We start from the raw sequence: 24917 nt of genomic DNA, 5'->3' as shown, positions 1-24917 counted from the left end.
TTGCATCACTACAGTGAAATCAGCAAATTTTAAACACATACACATGGAGGAGGAAGCCAGATCCTGGTGCAGCCACCTCCAGGGTCCAGGCTTGTTTCTAAATCGCTGTCTGAATTGGATGGATTTTGCTCTGCTACAATGATCAGCAAGTACTTCCACACAAAGCAGGCTCCTGCCAACAGGACACATTTACCCAGCAGATCCACTTCCTGAAGGGTTCCTTTGTCCTCTTTGTTTAGCAAGGTCTCTGACCAGCCCAGAGGAGGAGACTGGAGCAGCAGGAGTGGGAAGATTGTACTCTACTGGCATTCCAGAAACGGTGGTCCAGGTAAGAGCAGTAGAGGAAAGAGGCAATTTCAGGTGCTGCAGAAAATACATTACCGGTAGCACTGGATTCTAACCCATACCGAGCACATTCTCCATGAACATCACTCGGAGCGGAGGCCTTCTGTCCTTACACATTTAAAGCAGATTTACCTCAGTATTATCTGCTCTGAGGGGTGAACTAACCATCCACTTAGATCAGCTTAGAATGGTTTTTCTTCCAGCTGTCCCAACAAATTCCCCCCACCACTGGTTTCTTCTGTGGAAGTGTATCTACTCTACAGAGCTGCCTTGATTGACCCTATCTCAGCAAACTTCTCCTGAGTCAGGCTAACATGCAACAGCATGACCATGCCATAAGCCAACAAGTGTGTGCTGTGGCGGGCTATGACTCCCTGTGTCCGCACTAGCACTGCATCCACTTGTGTTACGCTAAGGCTTCTGGGAGTGTGTCCCAGGGTTCACAGCATCACTACAAACCGCACCACTCTCCCTAGGCATTGTGAGAGAACTCTGCTCCCCGCCAGGTGGGGATTGGAGACTGCAAAGATCTAAAACCTGGAAACTCCCACAATCCACCCAGTTCCAGGAAGCCAGCAGGTGTGATGGCATGGATCCTGCACAGAGCAATGACACACTGCTGCTAGTAGCAGTTTTCATAGAGCTACTGAGGAGAGGCAAGAGAAGCAGGTACAGCAGAAAGCAGCAGTAGGTGTCCCAGCAGCAGTCTTGCTCACAGAATGGCAAGGTGGGATGTTGACAGGAGAATGTGTCAGCTACATGCAGAGCTTCAGGAGAGAACTAAGAAGATAAAGGGGAATGTTTTAGACTGAGTGGGTTCAAGAATCTGAACCTTTACAGGCTACTTTGTACTAGACCTGTACCAGAGCCTGGCAATGAGAGGTGACCTGTACTCTCACGTTTGCTTTGTATGACGGAGACAATAGCAACGTTTAGATGCTGGGGCAAACGGCTCTATTTTGGTACATCTCGTCAACAAACCAGCATAAGAAAGCTCATTACTTGAACACATGCAAAAGCCAATTATTTTTTTCTAAAACGTGAGGTCTTCCAAGAGAGGGATATTTCAAAACCCTTTCTAGTGAAGGATTAGCAGCCAGATTGTTATCGTCAGTATGCAACAGAACTTGAAAAGTGCCAGGCAGTTCAGTATGACCAGATGAAAAGGAAGGAGCAGTTTAAATGTTAGTGGTGGTTACTCACTGATAGCAGCAATGCAAATGCTCTTGCTGAATTCTGCAAGTCAAGCTCTAGACAGGTTCTGGTGTGCTAAATGCAGCTGGCAGACCTTTCAGCCAAAGATTATTTATTTTACCAAAAAAAATTAAAAAGCAGCAGAATTGGCAATGCTAAAATGTATAGATTTGTGTGGCTTTCACAGAATTGTGTGTGTCAAAATTTCAAGAGTCAAAGATGTTTTGACTTTTTAGTTCCACACTATTTTGTTTAAAAATGTAAAGAAAACTCAATCAGAACAAATGTCTCATTCAACCCGAAAACAAATTTTTTGCAACTTTTAAATTCACTGATATTTTAAAACAAAAATAAAAACAAACAAAAGAAAAACAAGCCACACACCATCTGGATTTTGGCTCAAACCCTTCTCCCAAAGCAAAAAAAAAGGGGGGGGGGTTTTAATTGGCAGGATACTGAGAAACCCACATAGCTCTCAAGACCAAGTGGCATGGGGCATGTGACAGAAAGTAGGTGTTCTAATCAGATACAGGTAGTAAAATTACACATCAGAATCAGTTCTCCACCCCCTGCACTGGGCTTGAATGCATGGGGTACCACTGCTGTGACATTAGCTCATATGCCTTCCTCATAGCAGAGAGGGGACGTCATAGGAGCAGGAATAACATGTTGTGCACCCAGAGGTGTTGCCTCATTCCTGACCTTTGGGCATGCTCCCTTCTGCTGCCTGCTTGGCTAACCTTGGACGCTTACGGTAATATGTGGCTACATGATGGATGCCTGGTTTATGAGCAGAAATTAAATAACTAACTGTGCACTGGCAAACATGCAAAAATCCTGCACTGTTTGCTTAGTGTGCTATAAAGAGACAATCCAACTGTGTCCTGCTTTTGAAAGGGGCTCATGTCACAACAGGATACTGTGGCTGAACCAGAGCTCCTTTGCCCTCTGCAGTCTGGTAATGGTTTTTCACCCCACACCACTTCAAATCCATCTGGGGATGTGCGTGCTGGAGGGGGAGAGGGTGAAAGCTGGAAGTTAGTGCCCACCAGGGAAGCTGTATCTGTCATTAGTCATTATTCCCACCTTTTTGTTCATAGTGTCGCCCCCCCATACCCCATAACAAGTAATGCAGTGCACATCACTCATAGGCAAGGTCAGCAAGGGGACTTACTGGGCTCTGGTTCTGATTCTGGTTCCTCCTCTATGTCCATCTCAGCCTGTTCCTCTCGGGCCGGCATCTGCTCAAACAGTAACTCTGCCTCCTGGGAAGGCTCTCCAACTGGAGGTGATCCCGTCTCAGGCCAAGGCAGGGCCAAAGCAGCAGGTGCCAGTTCCGCACATGGTGATTCACTTGCCTTGGCCTCCATCTCTGGATCAGAAACCAGAACTGGCAGCTGAGGATCGAGGACCTGCATGGCCAACATGACCTGGTTGTGAATTTCAAGGCAGGATCACCGCTTGTAAATGGGAATCAGCGGAGGCCAGTGGGGAGATTCCAGCGGGATTGTAGGAAAGCGTGGGAGGACTGCTTTGCATCAATGGCTAAGTTGTGGTGATAATCTTTGGCAACATTGATGCTCTGCTGGGCCCACAGGCATCCTGGCCGCCTACAAACTTCAGTAATTCCTCACTTAATGTTGTAGTTACGTTCCTGAGAAATGCGACTTTAAGCAAAACAATGTTAAGTGAATCCAATATCCCCAAAAGAATTACTGTAATTGGGGGGTGGGGGGGTTATGTTCCAGGGAAATTTTTTTCGCCAGACAAAATACATTGTGTGCGTGTGTGTATATATATATATATATACACACACACACACACACACACACACACACACACACACACACACACTGTATAAGTTTTAAACAAACAATTGAATACTGTACACAGCAATGCTGATTGTGAAGCTTGGTTGAGGTGGCGCAGTCAGAGAGCGGAAGAGGGAGGGATATTTCCCAGGACACGCCTTGCTGCTAAAGGATGAACTAGCACTTGGCTGAGCCCTCAAGGGTTAACACGTTGTTAATGTGGCCTCACACTCAACAAGGCAGCACGAATGGAGGGAGGGGACACAATAGACCAGGGGTCGGCAACCTTTCAGAAGTGGTCTTCATTTATTCACTCTAATTTAAGGTTTCGCGTGCCAGTCATACATTTTAATGTTTTTCAGAAGGTCTCTCTCTACAAGTCTATATATTATGTAACTAAACTAGTGTTGTATTGTAAAATAAACAAGGTTTTCAAAATGTTTAAGAAGCTTAATTTAAAATTAAATTAAAATGTTGATTTTACGCCACCAGCCCGCTCAGCCCGCTGCTGGTCTGGGGTTCTGTTCACCTAGGCCAGCAGTGGGCTGAGTGGGACCTGTGGCCGGGACCCCAGCTGGAAAGGGTCTGGCAGCTAGAACCCCAGACCGGCAGCGGGCTGTGCGGGGCCAGCAGCCGGGACCCCAGACTGGCAGTGGGCTGAGCGGCTCAGCCTACTGCCACTCAGGGGTTCCATTCTCCGGCTCCTGCCAACCGGGATCCCAGCTGCCGGACCCGCTCAGCCCAGTGCCGGTCTGGGGTCCCGGCCCTGGCCACAAACAGTGGGTACCTACCTTCTCCCTGGTTCTGGCCCATTCTCTTCCTCTTTCTGCATTGAGCTGAGGGTGGGAGTGGACCGAGCACAGGGCTGGGGGTGAAAGGTCTGACCAGAAGCTAGGATGAAGGAGGGAGCTCAGGGTTGGGGCAGGAGGTTTGGGTGTGGGGGCACTTACCTGGGAAGCTCCCATGTGGTGTGAGGGGTGCAGGTGGGAGTGTGAGCGGTGCAGGGGCTCCCATTTGGTGCTCAGGGTTGGGATGCGGACGTGTAGGGTGCATGGGATGTGGGGAGTCCAAGAGTCAGGGCAGAGGGCTGGGGACATGTGAGGGGGGTGCAGGTGTCAGGGTAGGGGGGCTGGGTATGTGTGGGGGTGCCAGTCAGGGCTGGGGTCATGAGGGGGTGAAAGAATCAACAGAGGGCTGGGTGGTACAGGGCTCAGGGCAGGCACCTGGGGGTGTGTGGAGGTGCAGGGCTCAGGGCAGAGGGCTGGGTGTGTGTGTGTGGGGGGTCAGGGCTCAGAGCAGAGGGCTGACAGCCCCCCCCAGAACCCCCAACCCCCCCACTCCTTGTCCCGACTACCCCCTCCTGGGACCCCTGCCCCTTATCCCCTGACTGCCCCCTAGGACCGTACCCGCTACCTGTCCCCTGACTGCCCCAACTCTTATCCACACCCCCGCACCTAGATAGACCCCCTGGACTCCCTGCCTATCTAACCGCTCCTCGCCCCCCTGACAGGACCCCCAGAACTCTGGACCCATCCAAAGCCCCACCCCCCGTTCCCAGCCTGCCCCAACCCCTCTCCACACCCCTACCTCCCGACAGGACTCCCAAACTCTGGACCCATACAATCCCCTCCCCTGCTCCCTGCCTGCCCCAACCCCTCTCCACACCCCTACCTCCTGACAGGACCCCCCAGAACTCCTCATCCAACCCCCCCAGCTCCTTGTTCCCTGACCACCCCCTCCAGAAACCCCCCCCAACTGCTCCCCCAGGACCCTCTGTGCTCCCTGTCCCCTGACCCCTATCCACCCCCCAAACAGACCCCGAGACTCCATGTCCCATCCAAGCCCCCCCTACTCCCTGACTGCCTTCTCCAGAGACCCTCACCCCTAACCATCCCCCTGGGATCTCACCCCTCCATCCAACCCACCCCGCTCCCTGACTGCCCCCACCCCTAACCACCCCCCAGGATCCCACACCTCCATCCAAACACACCCTGCTCCCTGAGTGCCCCCTCCAGAGACCCCCACCCCTAACCACCCCCCAGGATCCCACCCCTCCATCCAACCCACCCCGCTCCCTGAGTGCCCCCTCCAGAGACCTTCAACCCTAACCACCCCCCCAGGATCCCACCCCCCATCCAACCCTCCCCTGCTCCCTGACTGCCCCCTCCAGAGACCCCCGGCCCCTAACCACCCCCTGGGATCCCACCCCCCCGTTCCCTGACTGCCCCCTCCAGAAACCCCCACCCCTAACCACCCCCCCAGGATCGCACCTCCCCACCCAACCCACCCTGCTCCCTGACTGCCCCCTCCAAAGACCCCCACCCCTAACCACCCGCTGGGATCCCACCCCTCCATCCAACCCACCCCGCTCCCTGAGTGCCCCCTCCAGAGACCTTCAACCCTAACCACCCCCCAAGGATCCCATCCCCCATCCAACCCCCCCCTGCTCCCTGACTGCTCCGTCCAGAGACTCCCGGCCCCTAACCACCCCCTGAGATCCCACCCCCCCCGTTCCCTGACTGCCCCCTCCAGAAACCCCCACCCCTAACCACCCCCCCGGGATCGCACCCCCCATCCAACCCACCCCGCTCCCTGACTGCCCCCTCCAGAGACCCCCACCCCTAACCACCCCCCCAGGATCTCACCCCCCCATCCAACCCCCACCTCCCTGACTGCCCCTTCCAGAGACCCCCACCCCTAACCACCCCCCAGGATCCCACCCCACTCCCTGTCCCTTGACTGCCCCCCAACCTCCCCTTACCATGAGGCTGCTCGCTCACCCGGAGCTCTGCCCTGCCCTGCCCCGCCCCGACACTCAGAGCGCAGCGCCGCGGCAGAGCTTTCGGGAAGGCAGGGGTGGCGCCTTGCTGCGCTCGGGCCGGGGAGCGCGGACCCTGCAGCTCGCCGCGTCGGCAGGATTTTCAGTGGCACGCGGAGTGCCATCGGGTGCCGACCCCTGCAATAGACGCATGGCAGCCGCCGCACACATTCCCTATGGACAGGGCCGGCTTTAGGAAGTGCGGGGCCCTATCTGAACAGTTTGGACAGGGCCCCGGCAGGGATGACTATTACATAAATATAAAAACACACGGGGCTTGTACTCACCAGGCGGTGCTCCAAGTCTTCTGTGGCACTTCGGCGGTGGGTCCTTCACTCACTCCAGGTCTTCGGCGGGGCAGCCCAAGAGGAAGGAATGACCCCACTCCCATCCACGGGCGGCTCCACCTCTGTAGCAGCAGGTGCATGAACTGGGCACATTGCTCATGACATCTCAACTGTGCAACCAGGGCGGCACTTGGCCCCCTCCCAGCCCTGGGTACATGACTCAGCTGTGCCTGGTCTCTCACACGCCCAGCAAGGCTGGAACAAGGAGCTTTAAGGTGGCTGCAGAAGCTTTTTTTTTGTGTGGATTGCATAGGTTTGACTTCTGCTCCCCCTGAGGCCAAGGGAGCTGTGGGGTCAGCCCCTTAGTGGAGTGACTGCATGTAGGCATCCCAAGATTAAATGCTTTGGCTAGATGGCTAGGGAAGTGACACCTGCTTCTGGCACTTTAAAGGGACAGCATGAAGTCATGCCTTTAAGATGAAATTTGCAAACTGCCTGCAATCCACATGGAGTAAAAATAACCCTCCACAACCCAGTTTCATCAGGGCAAGTGAAACACGGACAACCAGTCCACGCCAAAAGCCAGAGGTGGACAGGTGGGTGTAGGAGACAGACATGCTGTAACAGCACAAGGATCCTTCAAACGTGTCACAACTCAGGTTTGGCCTCAAGGGTGGACACCAGAGTCTGCTACAAAACCCAGGCCCATTGGAGAAGTTTGCACAGACCCTACAGCCTAGATAGCAAGCCTGACTGCATTAGCTCCTGCTTCCCAGCCCATCTCAGGGGTGAATACACGTAGGAAATGGCACAGCCAATGCAAGGCAGAACTGGATTCGAAAAGCTGTTTCAGGTTTAACAATTAAAGGCAGCATTAGTAACTTTGGATATGAAAATCTGTCTGCTTAAAATAAGGCGTAAGAGGGTCCCTTTCACACAAGACAGTTAGTTCTCCTGCCATTTCTGTTTAAAATAGTCTCTTCCAAACAGCTTTGCTCAGAAGATGTCTCAGCCCGAGATGGAATTAGCAAGGCCACTTGATCATTGCAAATTTCACTTAACCCTAGAGCATCTGGTCACTAAAGAGAAAACACTCCAGCTATATACAGGAGCCCAGCACCCAGCCTTTAACCTCTCCCATGCCTTACACAGAATTAGCAGGACTTATTTATCATTAATGTCCTTAGCACACAAACCTTCCCCCCCCTCGAACCTCTCCCCTCATGACCAGATGGTATAGCCCATATATGTTCTGATCAGGTGTTTAATTCCAAGGTTGGGCACTATAGAGTGATTAAGGCGATAGCTGTTGGCCCAATAAACATAGTGCAAAGGTGGCCTGCAAAGCGAAAAGGAACATAGTGCTTTGTTTTCGTTCTTTATGGTGGATAAAAAAAGCTGAGAGGGTTACAAATTCTGCATGAGGTTTTTTTTAATGTTAGAAATTAAGGTCTTGTTTAGCCTATGTGCAACTGGAAAATGAGTGAAATGGTGACAGTGCAAGAGGGCAAGCGTTTAGCAATCAAGAGAGGAAAAGATTTCAAGTCACACTGTTTAAGACTTCGTTTGATGTTAGTTCTCTATTTAACTCTATTGTCCAATAAGCACTTTGGAGAAAGGACATCTTTAAAGATTCAGCACCCCGCCCCCTTCAGTTAAATGTAGGCTCCAGGTCCAGCTCGTCCAGTAGCCTGTCTCCAACAGTAAGGAGCCCCAGATTCCTCAGAGAAAGGGACAAGAAACCCTATACAGGCTCTGTGGGATACACTACTCCACAGGAAGTCCTCATCCTAACCCCTAATAGTTAGAGACTAGCTTGAGCCCTGAAGCAGGAGGTTTTCTTATAAAAACTCTCTGTTTTAGCATTATCTATGTTAGCTCTGTAGATTTCTGTTTCAATCCTCCTTTGTGAGGGTCCTGGTCTCAACAACCTCCTGTGGCAGTGAGTTCCACAACCAATTAAGGTTTGAACGAAAGACACGACGCAGTTCCCAGCATATATCCCTGAGAGTCCCGGGGAGTCCTCCAGTGATACAATCACAGCCAATCTTGACCCGGCTGATATTTCTAAGGTTCAAAATAAAAAGTGGGCAGACGAGGTAGGGGAGAACCTTTCAGGCCATCTCTATCCATCGTCAAGAATTGAAAAGGAACATAAATCAAACTTTGAAACTCCCTTTGCAGGTCACAATTAAATTCCTTTAGAGCTTTTCCTGTTTGAGATCCTGGGTAAACCAAGCTCCCAGGTCAAAAGCTGAAGCTCACTTCTAACCCTGATCCTGCACACACTCATCAACATAGGTTAGCTTTTGTAAGGAGTCCCAGAGGAGGGGTCCCTTGGCAAAGGGAGAGATCTTACCCAAAACCACTGTCCTCCAATGACTCTGGGAGCTCCTGTCTTCCTGCCCAAGGGGAAGGCGAACGAGCAGGATCCTATTAAAATACCCTGGTGGCTCCAAGCTGCCCTATTCTCCCATGTCTCATTCTTCCCAAGCATAGCAGGCACTTAAGACACATGTACATAGCATGCCGCACACGCATGTTGTCCATCGCCTGGTGAGGCTGGCTGATGCGCCACTGCAGCTGGTTGAAGGGGACCAAATCCAGTTCCAAGTTGATCTGGTTCCTTTTTACCAGCCCCAGGGACACACTCTCTCCAGGGCCCAGTCCCACGTCGGGGCTTCCGTCCCCACTAGACGAGTATGAGCCCATGTCTTCCTCCAGTGAACGGGTGTAGACCCTGTCCTGAGCTAGTACCTGCAGGACGTGAGGACCCCAGCCCAAAGATACATACTTCTTAACATTCCATAACGCCGGCTGACTCCCTATGGGCATATGAAGAAGTATGTAGGGTTGGGAGGGAGGGGCTGCTCCTCCAGGCCATGCACCCGGCAGCCCCCATTGGTGCTTGGTTTGCTGTTGTCATCCCCTAAGCTGGGTGAGTTGGGCCTCTAGCTGCGCAGACAGGATGGGGTGTGTGTATGAAAATCATTTGCTGGCCCTTGCTGGGGTGCTTAGGCCTTGAGGGGCAAGCCCCCATGTGTACCAGCTCCCTGCAGCATGCACGGGGCTCGCCAGCCAGGATCAGCACCTACCACCATCTCAAGGCTGCCTTCCAGTGATCCTCCTGGACTGAACAAACCCCGGCTCCTGGAGACTCCGAGGCAGCTGCTCCCAGTTCCCCCCTGCTCCAGCTCCTGCCCTGGGAGGCTGGTTCTGGACCCTGAAAAGAGAATGTAACGAAACAGTGGCTTTAGAGACAGTGGGGAGGGGGGACCTCTGTCCCCTTGCCCTGTTTTGTGAGCATCCCCTAGGTAGGAGGGAGCCGGGAACGCCTGATGGCAGGGCCACCCCCCCACCCTGAAATGGCAAGTGTCCTTGGGGAGTTCAGCTGTGGCTCATGCTGGGGGTGTTGGGGTTGCTTTATCTCCCTTTGGGGCACAAAGCTCTCAGCAAAGCCACATGGGAGACTGAGGGGCAAACTGAGGGCCTGTGCCCCTCAGATCTGGCTCTTGCGCATCGCTGGTTGCAGGCTGATCATGCTCCAGCCTGTGATGCTGATTCACTCTGCCAGGCTGCCAGCCTCCAGGATGCACTAGGGAGGATAGTGGAGCTGCAGAGGGTCCAGGTCTATGAATTGGCCCTGGAGACCCTGCGCCGAACTCCTCCCAAACTACTTGTGTTTAGGGAGCTTTGCGGTGCCAATTTTGCCCATCTCTCGTTCCCATTCTCCATCTCATGCTCCTTTCTGTCTGCCCACCGGGACCAGCCGGTCCTCTCTCAGTGCCTCAGTTTATCTATCTGTAAAATGAGGATCACAGATTTCTCGCGGTCCCAAGTAGCGTTTTGTCAGGCTTCATTCAATGTTTGCAAAGCACTATGGGATCCTCTGCTGGCAGGTGCTATACAAATGCAAAGTAGTTCTACCACCTGGCTGCTGCTGTGGGTGTGGGTGTGTCAGTATGTGCACACACGTGTGCATGTATGTGTATAAAATGTGCACCGCTGCCCTCCGTTGAATAGAATCAGACTGCTGCAATGTGTTTCATTGTCCCTATAGTGCTAACACTTAAAGACGTTTAGGCCCCCACTTTCAGAGCAAGATTGAGTTCTGCTCCCGACTCTGAGAGTGGCTGCAATGCACAGGATGGCGTCAAAGATCCTGAACCGGTCAGAGATTCGTTGCAGCATGTATCACCTTCTCCCCACCATCTCCATTAAAAGTAACTTCCCCAAAGTGATCCGGCTGCATTAAAACCCTTCCCCGAACCAGCCTCATTTTTCATGGGACAACGACATGTTTTTACCAACCACGCTAAAAGCTCCACGTCCCACCAGCTCCTCTCTGCTCAGAAATGTTATTCATTTGTCAGCGCTAAACGTTATTGATTCCTTCCTGGCGGCGGAGTGGGGAGGACAAGCGAATTGGGCTGTAAAGGCAGAGAAAGAGGGAATGTCTCCTGCGTAACCTCTCCGGGCTGCTAGGGCACCGCTGGCCCGTGCGGCACTGCCTGTAACTGGAGCTACATCAAGGCGATTATGTTGCCCACCTGCGGACGAGGGGGGCAGGATGGGCCTGGCTGAAACAACGACAGTGAGATGTGCTTGGAGTCTGATGTTTGCCTGCGGGAGAGGCCGGGGGTGAAGGGCTTAGTGGTGGGGAATGACTGGCTACAGAGACCCTCTCGGTCATGAGTTCAAATGCAGCAGTGGGCTGCAGCTTGAAACATTGTACCACTCCAGAGAGCAGGAAAAATGAAGCGTTTAGTAGAGACAGGAGAGTCGTCCTAACTGAGCTCTGGGAAGGTGGCTCATGCTAGCGTTATAAGTGGGCTCCGTCTGCCCAGCCGTAAATAGACACGGTGCCAGCAGATGGCACTCTGGAACGTGCAGTCTGGTGCCTGGGTTTTGGGGGCCAATCAGACTTGCCGTCGGGCCCCTTAGGTGCTGATATAACGAGCGGGGACTCCCAACAGACACCCAGTTACTTTCAGGGTGTTCTCGCATGCCTGTTTCACTGTCATTCATGCTAATTCTCTGCCTTTCATGGGAGCAGCTGGAAGCACTTTGCCTGTGTCATTAACTAACTAAGCTTTGCAGCACACCTGCCAGGAAGATGTAGGCCTCACCCAACACTTCAGTGAGTGCAGCCACCTCTGGGGCAGAACACAGCAACAGCTCGGCAATACAGGGCACCCCCACTCAGTGGTTTAGAACAGGGAGTAAAGAGATGGACTTTCTAGAAACTGCAGGGGAGCTGGGAGCTGTTTGGCTGACTGCCGTGGCTCTGTGAGATGAGCTGGAGGCGCTCAATGCAATTCCTAGTGGCCCATCCCATCTGTTAGCTGCCACAGCAGAGAGGCTGTGAATTTACTGAGCCAGAGACCGGACTTCCTGCCTCCTGGCCCAGGGGCAAGTGGCCTGCACTGTCCCTGGCACGACTGCACCTGCAGATCTGGGGTTGCAGGGCTGGCACTGCTCATCAGCATGAAAAACAAACCTCCTCCATTTCTGTCCAGACCCAGATTCCAGGGCCGGGGGTGGCCGAGGGGCCTTGGCTGCATTTGACTCAAATGGCAGATGAACAGCTTGGGCAGCCAAAGAGACTCCTGGAGGTTCGACAGCTCAGGGTTGCCGTTGGGCTGGCTGAGGGTCCAAGCAAATTGTCTCTCCTCACAGCAGGAGAAGGAGCTGCTCCCCCAAGCCAGGGAGAGGACGGGGAGCCCTGCCCCTGCCATTAGCTGGGCTCCCTCCGTTCCAGGCCTTGCTCTCTCTTTGTGGCTCCTTACAGAATGCAGGGGCAGGCCAGGGTTAAGGGGCATCAGATAGTCAGGGGAGGACACACAGTGCGAGGAAGCTGCGCAGCCAGGGAGCCAGGGGCTAGAGCAGGGGCTAGTGTGACCCCCGGGAAAGCAAAGGGATGAATTCAGTTCTCCTGAAAGCAAGGGACAGAGCCAGCTACAGAGCAGGGGTGTATGGCATGCTCTGCTGATTCCCCTCAATCCCAACCACTAGTCCAGCCCCTGGGCTCCCCTCACCCCCAGTTCTGCCAGTGCCCCTCAGCCCTGAGCCACAGTGCCCCTGTGACCCCCGTCGCGTGTCCCCTCCAGCTCTATTGATACCCCTCAGCCCTGAGCCACAGTGCCCCTGCGACTCCAGTCCTGGTCCCCCACAGCTCTGCTGATACCCCTCAGCCCTGACCTACAGCCCCCTACAACCCCAGTCCCATGCCCCCTGCCAGCTCTGCTGATACCCCTCAGCCCTGACCTACAGCCCCCTGCAACCCCAGTCCTGGCCCCCCCATGCTTTGCTGATACCCCTCAGCCCTGACCTACAGCCCCCTGCAACCCCAGTCCTGTGCCCCCCAGTTCTGCTGATATCCCTCAGCCCTGAGCCACAGTGCTCCTGCGACCCCAGTCCTGGCCCCCGCCAGCTCTGCTGATACCCCTCAGTCCTGACCTACAGCCCCCTGCGACCCCAGTCCTGGCCCCCACAGTTCTGCTGATACCCCTCAGTCCTGACCTACAGCCCCCTGCTATTCCAACCCAGAGCCTCTCAGGGCACCGCTTGAATCCTGCAGAACTGTGGGAGAAACCCACCACTAGCCCGGCAAATGCCCTCTGCTATCATACACGGCTGCCGATAACCTTGCCCCCTGCATGGCCTAATCCCCACACGAGACCTCCTCTCCCTGAAGCAAAGGAGAGCAGGACGAAAACATCGACTCAGCAGAACTGCTCCCTCGTTTCCCTAATACACAGAGCAAACGAAATCCAGCTGGGGAGGGCGAGCGAGGGAGCACGGAAAGGCCTGGGAACTGCTAAACTTCACACAAACAGGCTCTGTTTCAACCAGGAGCTGGAGGTGACTTGGGGGCTCCTGTTGTGCAGTGGAGGCAGGGGTGGGGAGGGGTTTTCCCTGGTTCCAGTAATGAGCCAGTTTACACCTGTTTGACTGGACCCCAAATTGTCTCTGACCCAGCTCGGAGCTGACAAGCTCCTCCACGTTCCCCTTCTGGCTCAGGAATCTTTGTACCATGTGTCATTTGTATCCTGGGTCGGGAACCGCTGGCCAAAGCAGAGCTGTGGCGAGCTCCCCAGCCTGGTGGCAGGGCCACTGTGTTTCTCCTGGATATTTTCACTCAGGATTCATCCAGTCTCACTGCTGCTTATTCATAAAGGGGAAGGCCAGTCTGGTGCTTAAAACACAGATCTGGGAGCTAGGACTCCTGGGTTCTTTTTTCTGGCTCAGGGAAGGAGGGAAGTTTAATAGCTGGAGCAGGGAACTGGGTTCTCCTGTGTGGAGCAGATAGAGCCCTTAGGATATTTAGCACCATAGAGGTACCTAGTTGTAACCCAGAGGCTGAGACGACCATCGGACAATGTCACACAACAGCCCAGGGGAAAGGCCAGGTGAGCAAATCCCTCCCCTCCAGGATCCAACCTCAGCATCACTGTCTGCTGAACCCCCCCGGCTGACTCTATAGGTGTTATAGGCAGATTTATGGACTGGATCCTCAGCGGGAGTGAATCAGCCGAGTTCCATTGGAGCCGGTGGAGCTCCACTGCGTATCTCTTCCTCTGGGCTGAGTTTTGATGCCCTCAGCAGCCAGACGCTCCTGTCGTGATACTTTGGGGCAGATTTTCACAAGATCCCCATGCCCGGCATGCGCCCAACGTGCTGGACTCTTTGGGAAATCTGGCCCACGTGCTAACACGCTAGGGTCAGTGTTCCACAGAACAAAGACCCCAGATCTATCCACTGCTTGCAGTGCAGACAGAAGGAAAACACGAGCACGCCTACACTGGGGTCACGGGGTGGGACGTACCCGAACTAGCTTTAATCCTATTAGCTCAGGGCCCAGAGCAGTGAAGCTACAGCAGCAGGAGATTCAACCCACCCGGAACCCTGGATAATAACTTGTGGGGCGGCCCGCACAGCTGTGGCTTCGCTGCTCCAGGACCTGAGCTCACTAGATTAACGCTAGCGTGGGTCTGTCACCCTGCACTCCAGTCACATCCCGTGTCTGTAGTCTAGACCCAGCCAAAGATTTACTACATGGGCTATTAGTAGCATACTCCTGGCATGTTGCATACTGGAAGGCTTCTGTTAACTGAAATTTGCACCTCCTTATAAGGTTGTTTCAGATACATGCATCATGCTGAAAAGCAACCCCACCTCTCCCCCCTTTCTGCTTTCAACACCGAGCAGAAGACTGGTTTGCCAAACTGCACCACCAACCCAGGTTTATCTCTTGTTGGCCAGGCTGGATGGGCTAGTCATGAAAGCACCAGAGGGGCATTCAAGAAATGTGGCGCCAGTTCCTACCTCCGCCACAGACTCTTGAGTGTGGCCTTGGGCAAGTCATTTCACCTCTCTGTGTCAGGGTTCCCTGTCTGTAACGTGGGGAGGATGCTGCTGGGAGAGTGAAAGCTGGGTGCTCAGATACTACAGTGGTGAGGGTCAGATCCATTCTCTGGCCTGGGTTATGCAGGAGATCAGACAAGATCTAATGATCTCTGCTGGCCTTAAATCAGAGCCCAGCTAGATAGAAATCTACAGTCTGAGCCGTGCAAATCACCGAGACTCCTGAACCGCTAGAAACTCAAGACTCGTGTGTTAAACCAGCTCTTCTTGCTTCCACAGTCTAGGAAGGTTTGAAATACTGAGTCTGAATTCTCTCTTTGACATCACACCCAGGTGGGGCACATGGGGTGGGGAGATTCATTTGCCTTCTTTCTTTCACTGCTTGCAAGGTTAAAAGTAAAAAAACAAGAACCCCCACCCCGGCTCTGTTTTATTCAGGTTGTTGTGCGGAAATATTTCATCTTTCTTAAGGCTGCCTTAGTGAGGTGAAAGGTACACATTTAACAGGGATGGGGACTTATTTCTAGCTTCCCCTAGCTGTGAGATTATACAAACCAGACCCCCCAATAACTGTGTGTTTATTACCCTAACACAAACCTTGGCTCTACCAACCGGGGTGCTCAGGCCAGAAGAACAGAATTCAAAGCCCCAAACCATTTCCTCTTTCTTTGCACAATTAACTCCTAGTGCAGGTCATTTTTTCTGCTGCAGTTGGTAACTCTGTGAGCTCCTGCCTCAGTCTGGCCAAGTGCTGTCTGCCGGGAGCACAACAAATGTGCCTGTGAGTCACCTGGCTCAGACCTAGAACTGTGTTAGCTCAGAGGCTGGGCTGGTGCTTAAGGCACTGCCTGGGGACTCAGGAGATCAGGGCTCAATTCCCAGCTCTGCCACTGCCTCTCTGTGTCACCCTGTGCCAGTCACTTTGTCTCTCTCTGCCTCAGTTTCTCCCATCATTAAACAGGGATATTAGTTCCTCCTTTGTCTTGTAAGCACTTCAGGGCAGGCACTGTCTGTCTGTACAGCACCTAGCACAATGGGGCCCTGATCACAACTGTAATACAAATAACAGCTGGAGGCGTTTGCAATCCTTGTGGCTTTCTCCACCTCCCCACCCCAAAGTCTATTACCCTTTTCGCAAAAATCTGTGCTGAGCCTTGGGAACTAGGTATGAAATCCACAGCACCCTGTGACCCTCCAGACAGACAAATCAAGAGACTCTTTGTTCCAGAGAAAACCGGCTGCACCTTTTACCCCTAACTTTTGTGTAGCCAATAGACCTCCATGCTTTGTCATAGACTCAAACCCCGGACCTTGGTGTCACACTGTCCCACCCACTCTTCATTTTAAAAATCGGTCAGTTTCACAACAGCCTTTCTAGATCCGTCCCTTGCCTCCACTCGCTGTGTCACCCTGTGCCTCAGTTTCCCCAGGGGTAAAATGGGTGGGGTGGTGGTGGAATGACTTAAACACCTACCTCTCAGGGATGACTTGGGGCTTCAGTTCCAGTGCTGTGGGATCCTCTTACAGCTGGGATGAGAGCACCATGGCCCCACTCACTCAGCCTCTCGAGCGTTCTCCCTGTCAAAGCAACATTTGGAGTTCAATACTGAGGCTGGGAACGACACCGGATGCTCATGCTCCCCCCCCATCCCGCTCTAGCCAAGGTCCCAATGTGGCGTCCATCACTGTAATATCTGAGCACCTCCCAACCCCCCTCCCCTCGTGAGGCTGGGAAGTGCTATTACCCCATAGCACAGGCCAGAGCAGGGCCCTGACTGCTGCGCTGCCACGTGCAGGCTAGAGTCTAACCACTGGGCCCCCCTGCCTCTGCAGACCCAGTGCGGCCTTTTGGGGTTCAGCCGCAAGGACAATCAGGCACTGGAAGATCCCAGGGACCCACACGCCTCCTCCTCCCTAAGGGCCAGAACCTCAGTGGGTGTAAATCTGCATTGCTCCACTGCAATCCACCGAATCGCACTGATTTACACCAGCCAAGGATCAGGCCAAGGGACCACTTGCTGGATTTGTTTGAGCATGGACAAGCTCATTAAACTCCTGGAGGGAGCTGCCACCTGGTGGGGGTTTGGAGCCACAGAGCAGGGTCAAGGGGGAGGGTCCTCATGCAACTTGCTGGAAATCACTGGGGGAGGGACCTGCTCCCTGGCTCCAATTCTGTTCCCACCCTGGTGTAAATCAGGAATAACGCTGCTGGAGCCAATGAGGTTGCACTGGTTGCAGGGGAGATTTGGGCCCATTGGGCTGGGAACGTTTGGACCTAGGGAATGGATGGCTGGGATGGACCCCCTACCCCAGCTCTCCCCCCTTGCAAATAAATCCCTGGCTCCAAGGCACGATGGGTGACGTTAGCCCCCGCGCAGAGGCTTAGGTACCACTTACGTCACACAGCGCATTGCCCCGAGCCAGTCCCCCAAGGGCCCTGCCAGCGCTGAGCAAAGGGCACAGATGACTTTGGAGCAAGGGAAAGTCAGAGCAGACTCCACTTGCCTCTGCAGAGCTCTGTGAGAGAGTGTGTGTGTGTGTGTGTCTCTCTCTCTCTCGCTGGAAGGGGTTGCTGTAGCTGGGCCCACTGCCCCCCTCCTTTCCCCTTGGCACCCCATTCCACTTGTGCACAGTGGATGCAGAGGGCTCTTGGCTCCGTGTTCCCTGCTCAGGGCAGCGTTTCGCCCTGTTTTCCTGGCTGGCACGAGGTGCAAAGCTGTGCAGAGTGGGCTCCCCCAAGCCTGGCCTGGAGCTGCCTGCGATCCCCCTGCAAGAGCCCCCGCTCCCCAGCATGGGTAGGTCAGGGATGGGGGGAGGGGTTGCTGGGGCAGTCCTGCCCCTCTGTTATTCCCCATGGGCCAGGAGGGGCTGGAGACGACGGCATAAGAGATACACGCGTCCCCACCCATTCCCTGCATCAGTGCAGGGGTGAATTTGGCCTGCTCATTACAGGCCCCAACAGCGCCATTAGCCCTGGTCTCAGGCACTCTGGGGTCAGGGATGCTGGATGGGCCACAGGTAGTGGAGAGGCTGGGAGGGCTGCAGAGCCATTCTAGGTTGGAGGGACGGCTCGCCACCCTCAGCGCGCGCCATGCTGCCTAAGGTCACTGAACGAGAGCCGCGTGCCCCCGCACCCCAGTTCCTGCTCTCAGCTGTGGTGCTGAGCAGAAGCTGGCTCTTCACAGAGGCTGGGCAGAGCGGAGCCTCTGGCAATACCAGCTGCTAGGCCAGGCCCCTCTTTGGCCATTGTATCTCCCAAGAACGGGAAGTGACTTGCCCAAGGTCACATATCAAATTGGTGCTAGAGCTGGGAATAGAACCTAGGAGTCTCGACTCCCAGCCCCCGCTATTCTAACCACTAGACCCTACTTCCTTCCAGAGCCAAGGATAGAACCCAGACATCCTGATTCCCAGCCCCCACCCTTGGAGCAGGAGGAGCTGGGTTCTCCGGCTGCTGCTGAGAGCCCCAGCTGTGGAGTTGGGTGCCTGGGGATTGTTGTCTGAGCCCCAGCCTGGAGGGGCCGAGCAGGGGGGTTTCGGGTCTTGGGGAGGCCACAGAACGGGGTCCAGAACCAAGGCGGAATTAGAGGGAGGGGAGATTGAGTCAATGGCACCAAAATGGGGGAGCTTTCCCCCTAACACCCATTCTCCTGAGCTGCACTGAACCGGAGCTGGAGAATGAACCCTTGGAGCGCTGGGTCCAAGCCAAACACAGGCCCCTCTCCTCCCCCTGCGAAGAGGCCTGGCCGGGCCCGTGTCTGATGGGGCTGGTTTTCAAGCGAGCCACGAGGAGCAGCAGTGGCTCTGGCTGAGGAAGATGGGCAGAGCACAGCCCCCTGGGCCCAGAGCCAGGGCCATAGCCCTCTGGGCTCTGGGGACAGGGCAGGCTGGGCCCAGGAGACCATTTGGTCCCAGTGGCCCATTCCCCAGAGCAGAGCAGGCAGTGTGGCCTCAGGCGAGCAATGACTCAGCACCGGGCAGACAGCGACCGCACGTGCTGCATCTCTCTGCAAGGAGCTGCTGGGTGCCAAATATGCACTTACTGCGCGACTGACCCGGTTTCCGGGAGCTTGGGAGAGCAGCAGCTTCCAGCAGACAAGACGCTGCTCGGCCTCTGGAGCCAGGGCCATCCCTACAGTGCACCCCACCCAAGCGGCTGGCGGTACCCCAGGGAGGGACCTGGCTCCCTCTGGCTGCAGCCCAGCCCGGGACCTCTGTGGTCCTTGGGCTGCTGGCTCCCAGGACTGAAATCTGGGCCTGGCCCAAGCCCCAGCAGCAGAGGGGTTGGGCAGCTTCTCCTGCACCAGACAAGGGACTGGTGTACCCTGCACACTCCAGGATCCCCCTCTCTTGCCTTCACAGGAGGTGACCGTATTTCCCAAAGGGAAAACAGGACACCGTGGTGGGGCTGGCCCAAGCCCCCCACCTTGGGACTGGCCTGTGGTCTCCCTCACCACCACAGAGCTGGCCCAAGCCCCCCTTCTACACGGGACAGGCATCACTGCTTGCCAAAGCTCTGCCTGCCCCCTGCGTGAGGCTGGGGCTGATATCGCTGCTTGCAGGAGCCCTACCTGCCCCACCCCCTGAGCCTTGCCTCCCCCCACACAGGGGTGGCATCACCGCTTCCCCCGTTCTGCCACACCCCACTGTTTTGATAAAAAGGGGCATTTGTCCTGTTTGCTCTTGCCAACTGATCGAGGGGACAAATGACCACTTTTGCCAGAAGTCGGGGTGGCAGGGACAGGGATTAAAAAAGGGACTGTCCTGGCCAAAACGGGGCCTATGGTCACCCTACCCCACAGGCAGAGATCCACACTGTGACTGTGTGTCCCTTGGAGCGGCCCCTGGGCCTGATTCTGCCCAAACAGCAGCAGCTTAACCCTTCCCGCTGGCCTGCCTCTGCAGTACCCCTCAGGCAGGAGAGCACCTCCTGCCCTGCATCGCCAGCACCCTGGGTAGGCCTCGCTCCCACAACACACACACACACATATACACACACACACTCACACACACACGGAGGGCTGGAGGGCAGCCTGCAGCAAACTCAGTACAACCCATCCCATCCCCTCTCCTCCCTGTGCTGAGCTCTCTGCCGCCTGCAGCCATCTCCTTGGAGTTTGGCACTGCTCTGGCGGCAGGCTCAGTGCCAGACCCCCCCCTCTACCCAAGGAGTGCCCTCCACCTCAGTGCAGCCATTCACACCCCGAGAGCAAGCCGGATCAGGCCTTCAGCTCACCCCAGGGTTCATTGCCTACTCCCAGGAGAGAAGGGCTGCAAAGGCCGAGGAAGAGGAGGGCGTGATACCAGAATGCCTAGGACAGGGCACACGCAAGTGAGCAGCAGGTCTCCCCGGGTGTGAGTGCAAGGGGAACCAGCCCGGGGCGTTTGCGTGCACTAGTGGAATAGTGGACGCAGGTGGTCGTGCATTGTGAGTGGCCAGGTCTGTGTACCTGCCTGCGTGTGACGCTGTGTGCGCAGTGCACGGCAGGGATCTCTGGACCGGGTCTCTGTCTGCTCACAACAGCACCCCCAGCAGATACGCTCTGAAATGGCCCAGCTGGTACAGGAACTGGCCCTGGCAGCCCAGAGCCTGGTCTGGGGAGCTCTGCTATTCCTTTGCATTTGTTCACCGCTCCGTCTCCCAGCTGATCACGGTTGATTTGCTAAAGGGATGGCTGCCCCCCCCCCCACAGGAATCTCTGCCATGCCCCTGCCCCTGCCCTGAGGGGGCTCTGGCTAGAGGGCCAGCAGGTGCCTAGGGGACTGTGACACCATAATCAGGTGACTGGCTCAAGGAGGAACAAGGGTTAGGGGCTGAGCTGGGAGCCCTGGATTCAAGTCCCAGGTCTGGCACAGACTTCCTACGGGCCTGGGCCCTTCGACCCAGCTCTGGAAGGGGCCCAGGAAAGCCACAGGGATGGAGGTGCCTGGGTGCCACTGACAGGCACTGGGGCTGAACCCTGTTCCGCACCTGATTTGTTACGTGGGGAGCAGGCAGAGCTGGGGAGCCAGGCGCGCTTTGGGCAGGGCCAGGCTGAGCTTCCTCCCAGCAGCTGTGGCAATGCCCCTCCCTCCTGCCCCACAGCCTCCCCCACAACCTGCAGACAAGGCCTCCATATCCCCCAGCCCCTCACTCCTGATCCACAGCCGCATCCCCTCTCATTCCAGTCATGGGCTCCCCCCACAGCTCAGTACATTTCAGTCCTGACTCGCCCCCCACGGCTCTGCCGGTGCCCCTCACTCCCGCCTGCCGTCCCAGACCCCACACCCTAGCTTTGCCGCTATCCCTTGGAGCCCAGCACCGACCATGCAGAGGAATCCTGCTCTGACCTTGGCTGTGGGTACAGGGGTGAGCCCTGGTGACCTTGGAGGGTACAGGAGCCTGGCTCTCGGCAGCCTGAGCCGAGTGGCTTAGGAAAGCAGAGATGGGAAGTTGAGGAGCAGCCCGGGCTCTTCGCTTCCTTTCACGGATGTGGCATCCTTTGCAGGGGGCTGGCCCCAAGGCAGGTCTTGCCCAGACTTAAGCACAGAACTCTCCCACCCTGCAAAGCCAGATGTTTGCATCTGGCAGCCTTCAACTGCCCCAACCCCAGCCCTCTCTGCAAACCTCCCTCTGGCCAGAGCTCCTTCCAGAGCCCCGCTGGGGTGGCATCGTTCCTCCCGGGCTGGAGCCGCCCTTGATGGGTGCAGATGAGTTTCTGAGCCAGCAGCTGCTCAGCTGTGCACTGTGCCAGGGGAAACTCGCAGGAGGCTGCAGCCCCATGGCAAGATTTCAACCCCTTCTGATAAATCAGGGGGCTGGGACCAGGTCCACTGCTCCCAAGTGCCTTTTATTTGACCCTCTAAACATATCTGGCCACTCACTGGAGGGGGAAGCTGGCACATCTGGGTGCCAAGTCTGTGATTCTGGGCCGGGGGAGCCATCGCTGAGTGACCCCAACCCCCATACGTGGGCCAGATCTTCAGCCCCTGTCGGCTGCTGCCCCTCCATGGAGCTCTCCCCACATCCCCAGCTAGCAGCTGGCCCCTGGGGGTTCCTGCGGCTTCCATTGCACAGGCAGAACAACAACAAGCCCGAGCAATGGAGGGCCGGGGAGGCTGCCAAGAGTGGCTTTGATGTGGGGATTCACACGCACCCGGCAGGGCCAGCACAGCCCCAGCCGGCCTATAAAAGGAAGTGTCTTTTTTCTGTTCTCTCCCCAGTGCGGCCCGGCTGTGCTCGGCAGGCGCTCCTAACACAGCCGCTTCCAAGTTGTACCGTTTGTGGCTCTGGCTTGGCCCCACTCCCCGCCTCCCCCGGCCATTGATCCATAGCAAACCAACTGCATTAGCCACTTCATCAGAGCAAGCGGCTAAAGAGAGACACACAGCCAGGCTGGGTGCAGGGGGAGAGGGCAGCTCCTTCCAAGGTGCACCCTCCTCCCCCACATTTGCTTCAGGGCCCTCTGCCCCCACCCCGAAGAAACCAGCTAGCTAGGAAATTGTGATGTGACCCCTCCTCCCCCTGCTTCAAATCAAGGTGACAATGCGATGGTGAGGCCTGATTGACAGCTAGCCCAGAGGAGCCCCATCCTGCCACGACAATCCTCCGTGGGCATGTGCAGAAAATGGGGATCAGGAGCCCAGAAGTTAGAGCTGGGATCTCTTCGCTCCCCCCCCCACTAATGCAGGGGATGCTCCTCCTTGTCCTGGCCCCCAGAGGATTTGCCCAGCAGCAGGAGAGCCCTGCACCCCATTCTGGGAGGCCCCTGCTGTGTTGCTGACTGCAGGCTGGTGATTTACGGCTCAGGCTCTTTCCCCCACAGCGGGCGCAGGGCTCTAAAGAGAGAGACCCTGCCAGGCTGCCAGCCCCACAGCAGCATTGCCCAGGGCACCATTATCACCCGCTCCGTGCAGACACTGTGGGGGCGCCAGGGTGGTGCGGAGCCTGCTTCGTGCTGCCCTGCAGCCCCCCAACCCTGTGGAGAGTTTGCCGATGACCCTGCTTTTCTGCTTTTGCCAGGGGTGCCAATCCCAGGGCACCTCCGCTGGGCCCAAGCAGATTAGGGGGTAGGGTAGCAGGAGGACCACAGCCACCCTTAACCCTGCTGAGACTACAAGCCCCTTCTCCTCCCACGCACGGCTGAGACTCAGCCCCCCCCACACACACTCTGCAAAGCTGCTGCAAGGAGCCAAAGCCCAAGTAAAATGCTGATTACGGTTCTGATTATCAGTGTCTAGCGCAGAGGCTGCAAATAACAAAAGGCTCCTCCGGCGTGGGAGATGGGAGCCCAGGCACCAGCCTTGTACTAGTGAAGGTTAAACACTCAGCACAGGGAAACCCAGCTCCCCCAGCCCTGCAGTCCGCAGCATCCCGATTTCTGGCCCCCTCCCCAGTGCTGAGCCACTTACTGTCCTGAAGGTGATTCCACTTCTGTCTGGGGCTGGAGCGCCGGCACCCGGGAGCGGTGGTGTCGCCTGCCAGTTCCCGGCACTTGCCTGCTCATCTTGACTTTGCCACAGAACTCCTTCAGCTTGTCTGCATTCTGTTCCCGAGGAGCATGCAGCATCCTCGCGGTTCAGCTTGAGAAGTTCCTTGGGAGGGAGAGGAGGGGAGAGAGGAGATGTAAAGGCAGACCCTGCCTGGCTTGCAGACACCTCCAGGTGCATGGAGAGAAAGATGCTCCCCTCTTCTTTATAAAGGAGACTCGTTCCTTGCTGGGGCTTCCCCCTCCCCTGCTGCTGCAGGCAGATTTCACCTCCCCATCCCAAGACGAGTCCCACCCCTTCCACACCACACAACCATGCCCGGCTGCAAGGCAGACGGCGAGGGAGCTGCACAGATCTACGCTAATGAATCCTCCAGCCTCTTTATTTACCAGTAAATATTGTTGCGTGTGCACAAATTGCAAGAGGCCTCTGCCTCTCCCCTTTCGCCAGCTGAAGCAGGCCAGGAAGCAGCCCTAGGAGACCCTGGCTGCAAGCAGCCACAGGGGCTCAGAGACGCTGCCATCAAACCAACCCATGGCACAAAAGGCGAAAAGCAGCCAGGACTTCAGGTCCAGGCTGTTTCCAGGGAATGTCAGAGGGGAGCCCAGGAGGTTGCTTGTCTTAGGACGTCCAAAGCCTTTGGCTGATCAGCGCTGGGGAGACATGAGGGTTCGGTCGGTTTGGATGTGGGGATTTGTCTGGGTCTAGCGGTGTAGCCGGGCTCTCTGTCAGGGCGCGTGCTGGCAAGGCCCAGAAGGGAACCCGCCGTGCGCTGCCACTCTCCTGACCCTGCTGCAAGGAGCATTCGCCTCTCGCCAGTGGCTCTGGACTTCAGTTTGGCTTTTCCAAGTTGGCGTGCACAGCAATGTGTCGATGGTTTGGGTCCCCCGCGGTCCCCTCTGCCTGCACTCCTCAGGCACTGGGGTCGCCTGCTCGCCTGGGGCTGGGGTGACTTTCGGAGCCCCTGACACCCAGACTCTGGGAGATGGGCGGAGGCCAAATACCCCTCATTTGTGACATGCCAAAACCCCACTGACCAGGGCTCCATCGGCCTTCAGCAGAAAAGCAGTGGGGAGAAGGGGGAATGGGGAGGGGCTGTGCAAAGGACTTGACCCCTCCATCTCAAATTGTCCCAGGCCATGCAGGTTGCTCTTAGTATATTGAACACCCCCCCCCCACACACACACAATTTGTGAAAAGCCTCGTGCCTGCGAAGTGATTAGAGAGACTCTAAAACCAAGCTCTTACCTCCCAGCTCTCCCTCCACCGGGTCCCTTCGGCAGCAGAATCCTCTGGGCTTTGAGCGTGGATCCTCCGATCTGCAGAACGTCCCAGACGCAAGAGGTGGCTTTGCAGCCAGCCGGAGGCATGAGGTGGAGTATTGGGGAGGTCAGCGGGTGGGGGACACACGACACCTTGTTCTAGTGACCAGCTGGAAAAGGAAAAAAACAAGGAGTCCCCCCCAGGCCTCCTCCTGGCAGAATGCACTTTCTTGGCATGGCCCTTCACTCCCGTCCCTCAGCAGTAATGCCCCGCTTCCCGGCCGGCCGTGCAGTGTTTGCCTGCTATTTTTGGCAGCCTCCTCAGAACTCCTCACAGGCTATTAATAATGAGAGTGAGAAATTC

General features: G+C 55.9%; 1 protein-coding gene and 1 long non-coding RNA gene across 15 annotated transcripts in view; one reads left to right on the top strand and one right to left on the bottom strand.

Moving 5' to 3' along the window:
* The window catches only part of LOC115637569, an 8443-nt gene extending 5736 nt beyond the window's left edge, over positions 1–2707 (top strand). For all 3 annotated transcript variants that reach the window (XR_003997295.1, XR_003997296.1, XR_003997294.1), the window contains exon 3: positions 240–2707. This is a non-coding gene — a long non-coding RNA (uncharacterized LOC115637569). The remainder of the gene's footprint in view (positions 1–239) is intronic.
* The window catches only part of LOC115637565 (interferon alpha-inducible protein 27-like protein 2A), a 27789-nt gene extending 2872 nt beyond the window's left edge, over positions 1–24917 (bottom strand). For 7 of the 12 annotated variants that reach the window (XR_003997292.1, XR_003997290.1, XR_003997291.1 and 4 more), the window contains exons 1-2: positions 8815–9020; positions 2714–2951 (exon numbers count right to left, since the gene is read on the bottom strand). Coding sequence is in view for 9 of the 12 variants with exons in the window: in XM_030538923.1 (XP_030394783.1) it covers positions 2714–2951; positions 8815–8952 (376 nt within the window). In the remaining 3 variants the exon portion in view is untranslated. Of the gene's footprint in view, positions 1–2713; positions 3318–6111; positions 6307–6455; positions 9021–9550; positions 9679–16296; positions 16401–23213; positions 23397–24539 lie in introns of those variants that run through there. The other 5 variants (XM_030538921.1, XM_030538922.1, XM_030538924.1 and 2 more) reach the window with 5 other exon arrangements.

Source organism: Gopherus evgoodei, chromosome 20 (genome assembly GCF_007399415.2).
Source record: "Gopherus evgoodei ecotype Sinaloan lineage chromosome 20, rGopEvg1_v1.p, whole genome shotgun sequence".
NCBI classification, from domain to species: Eukaryota; Metazoa; Chordata; order Testudines; family Testudinidae; genus Gopherus; species Gopherus evgoodei.
This window is presented reverse-complemented; position numbering and strand designations above follow the sequence as displayed.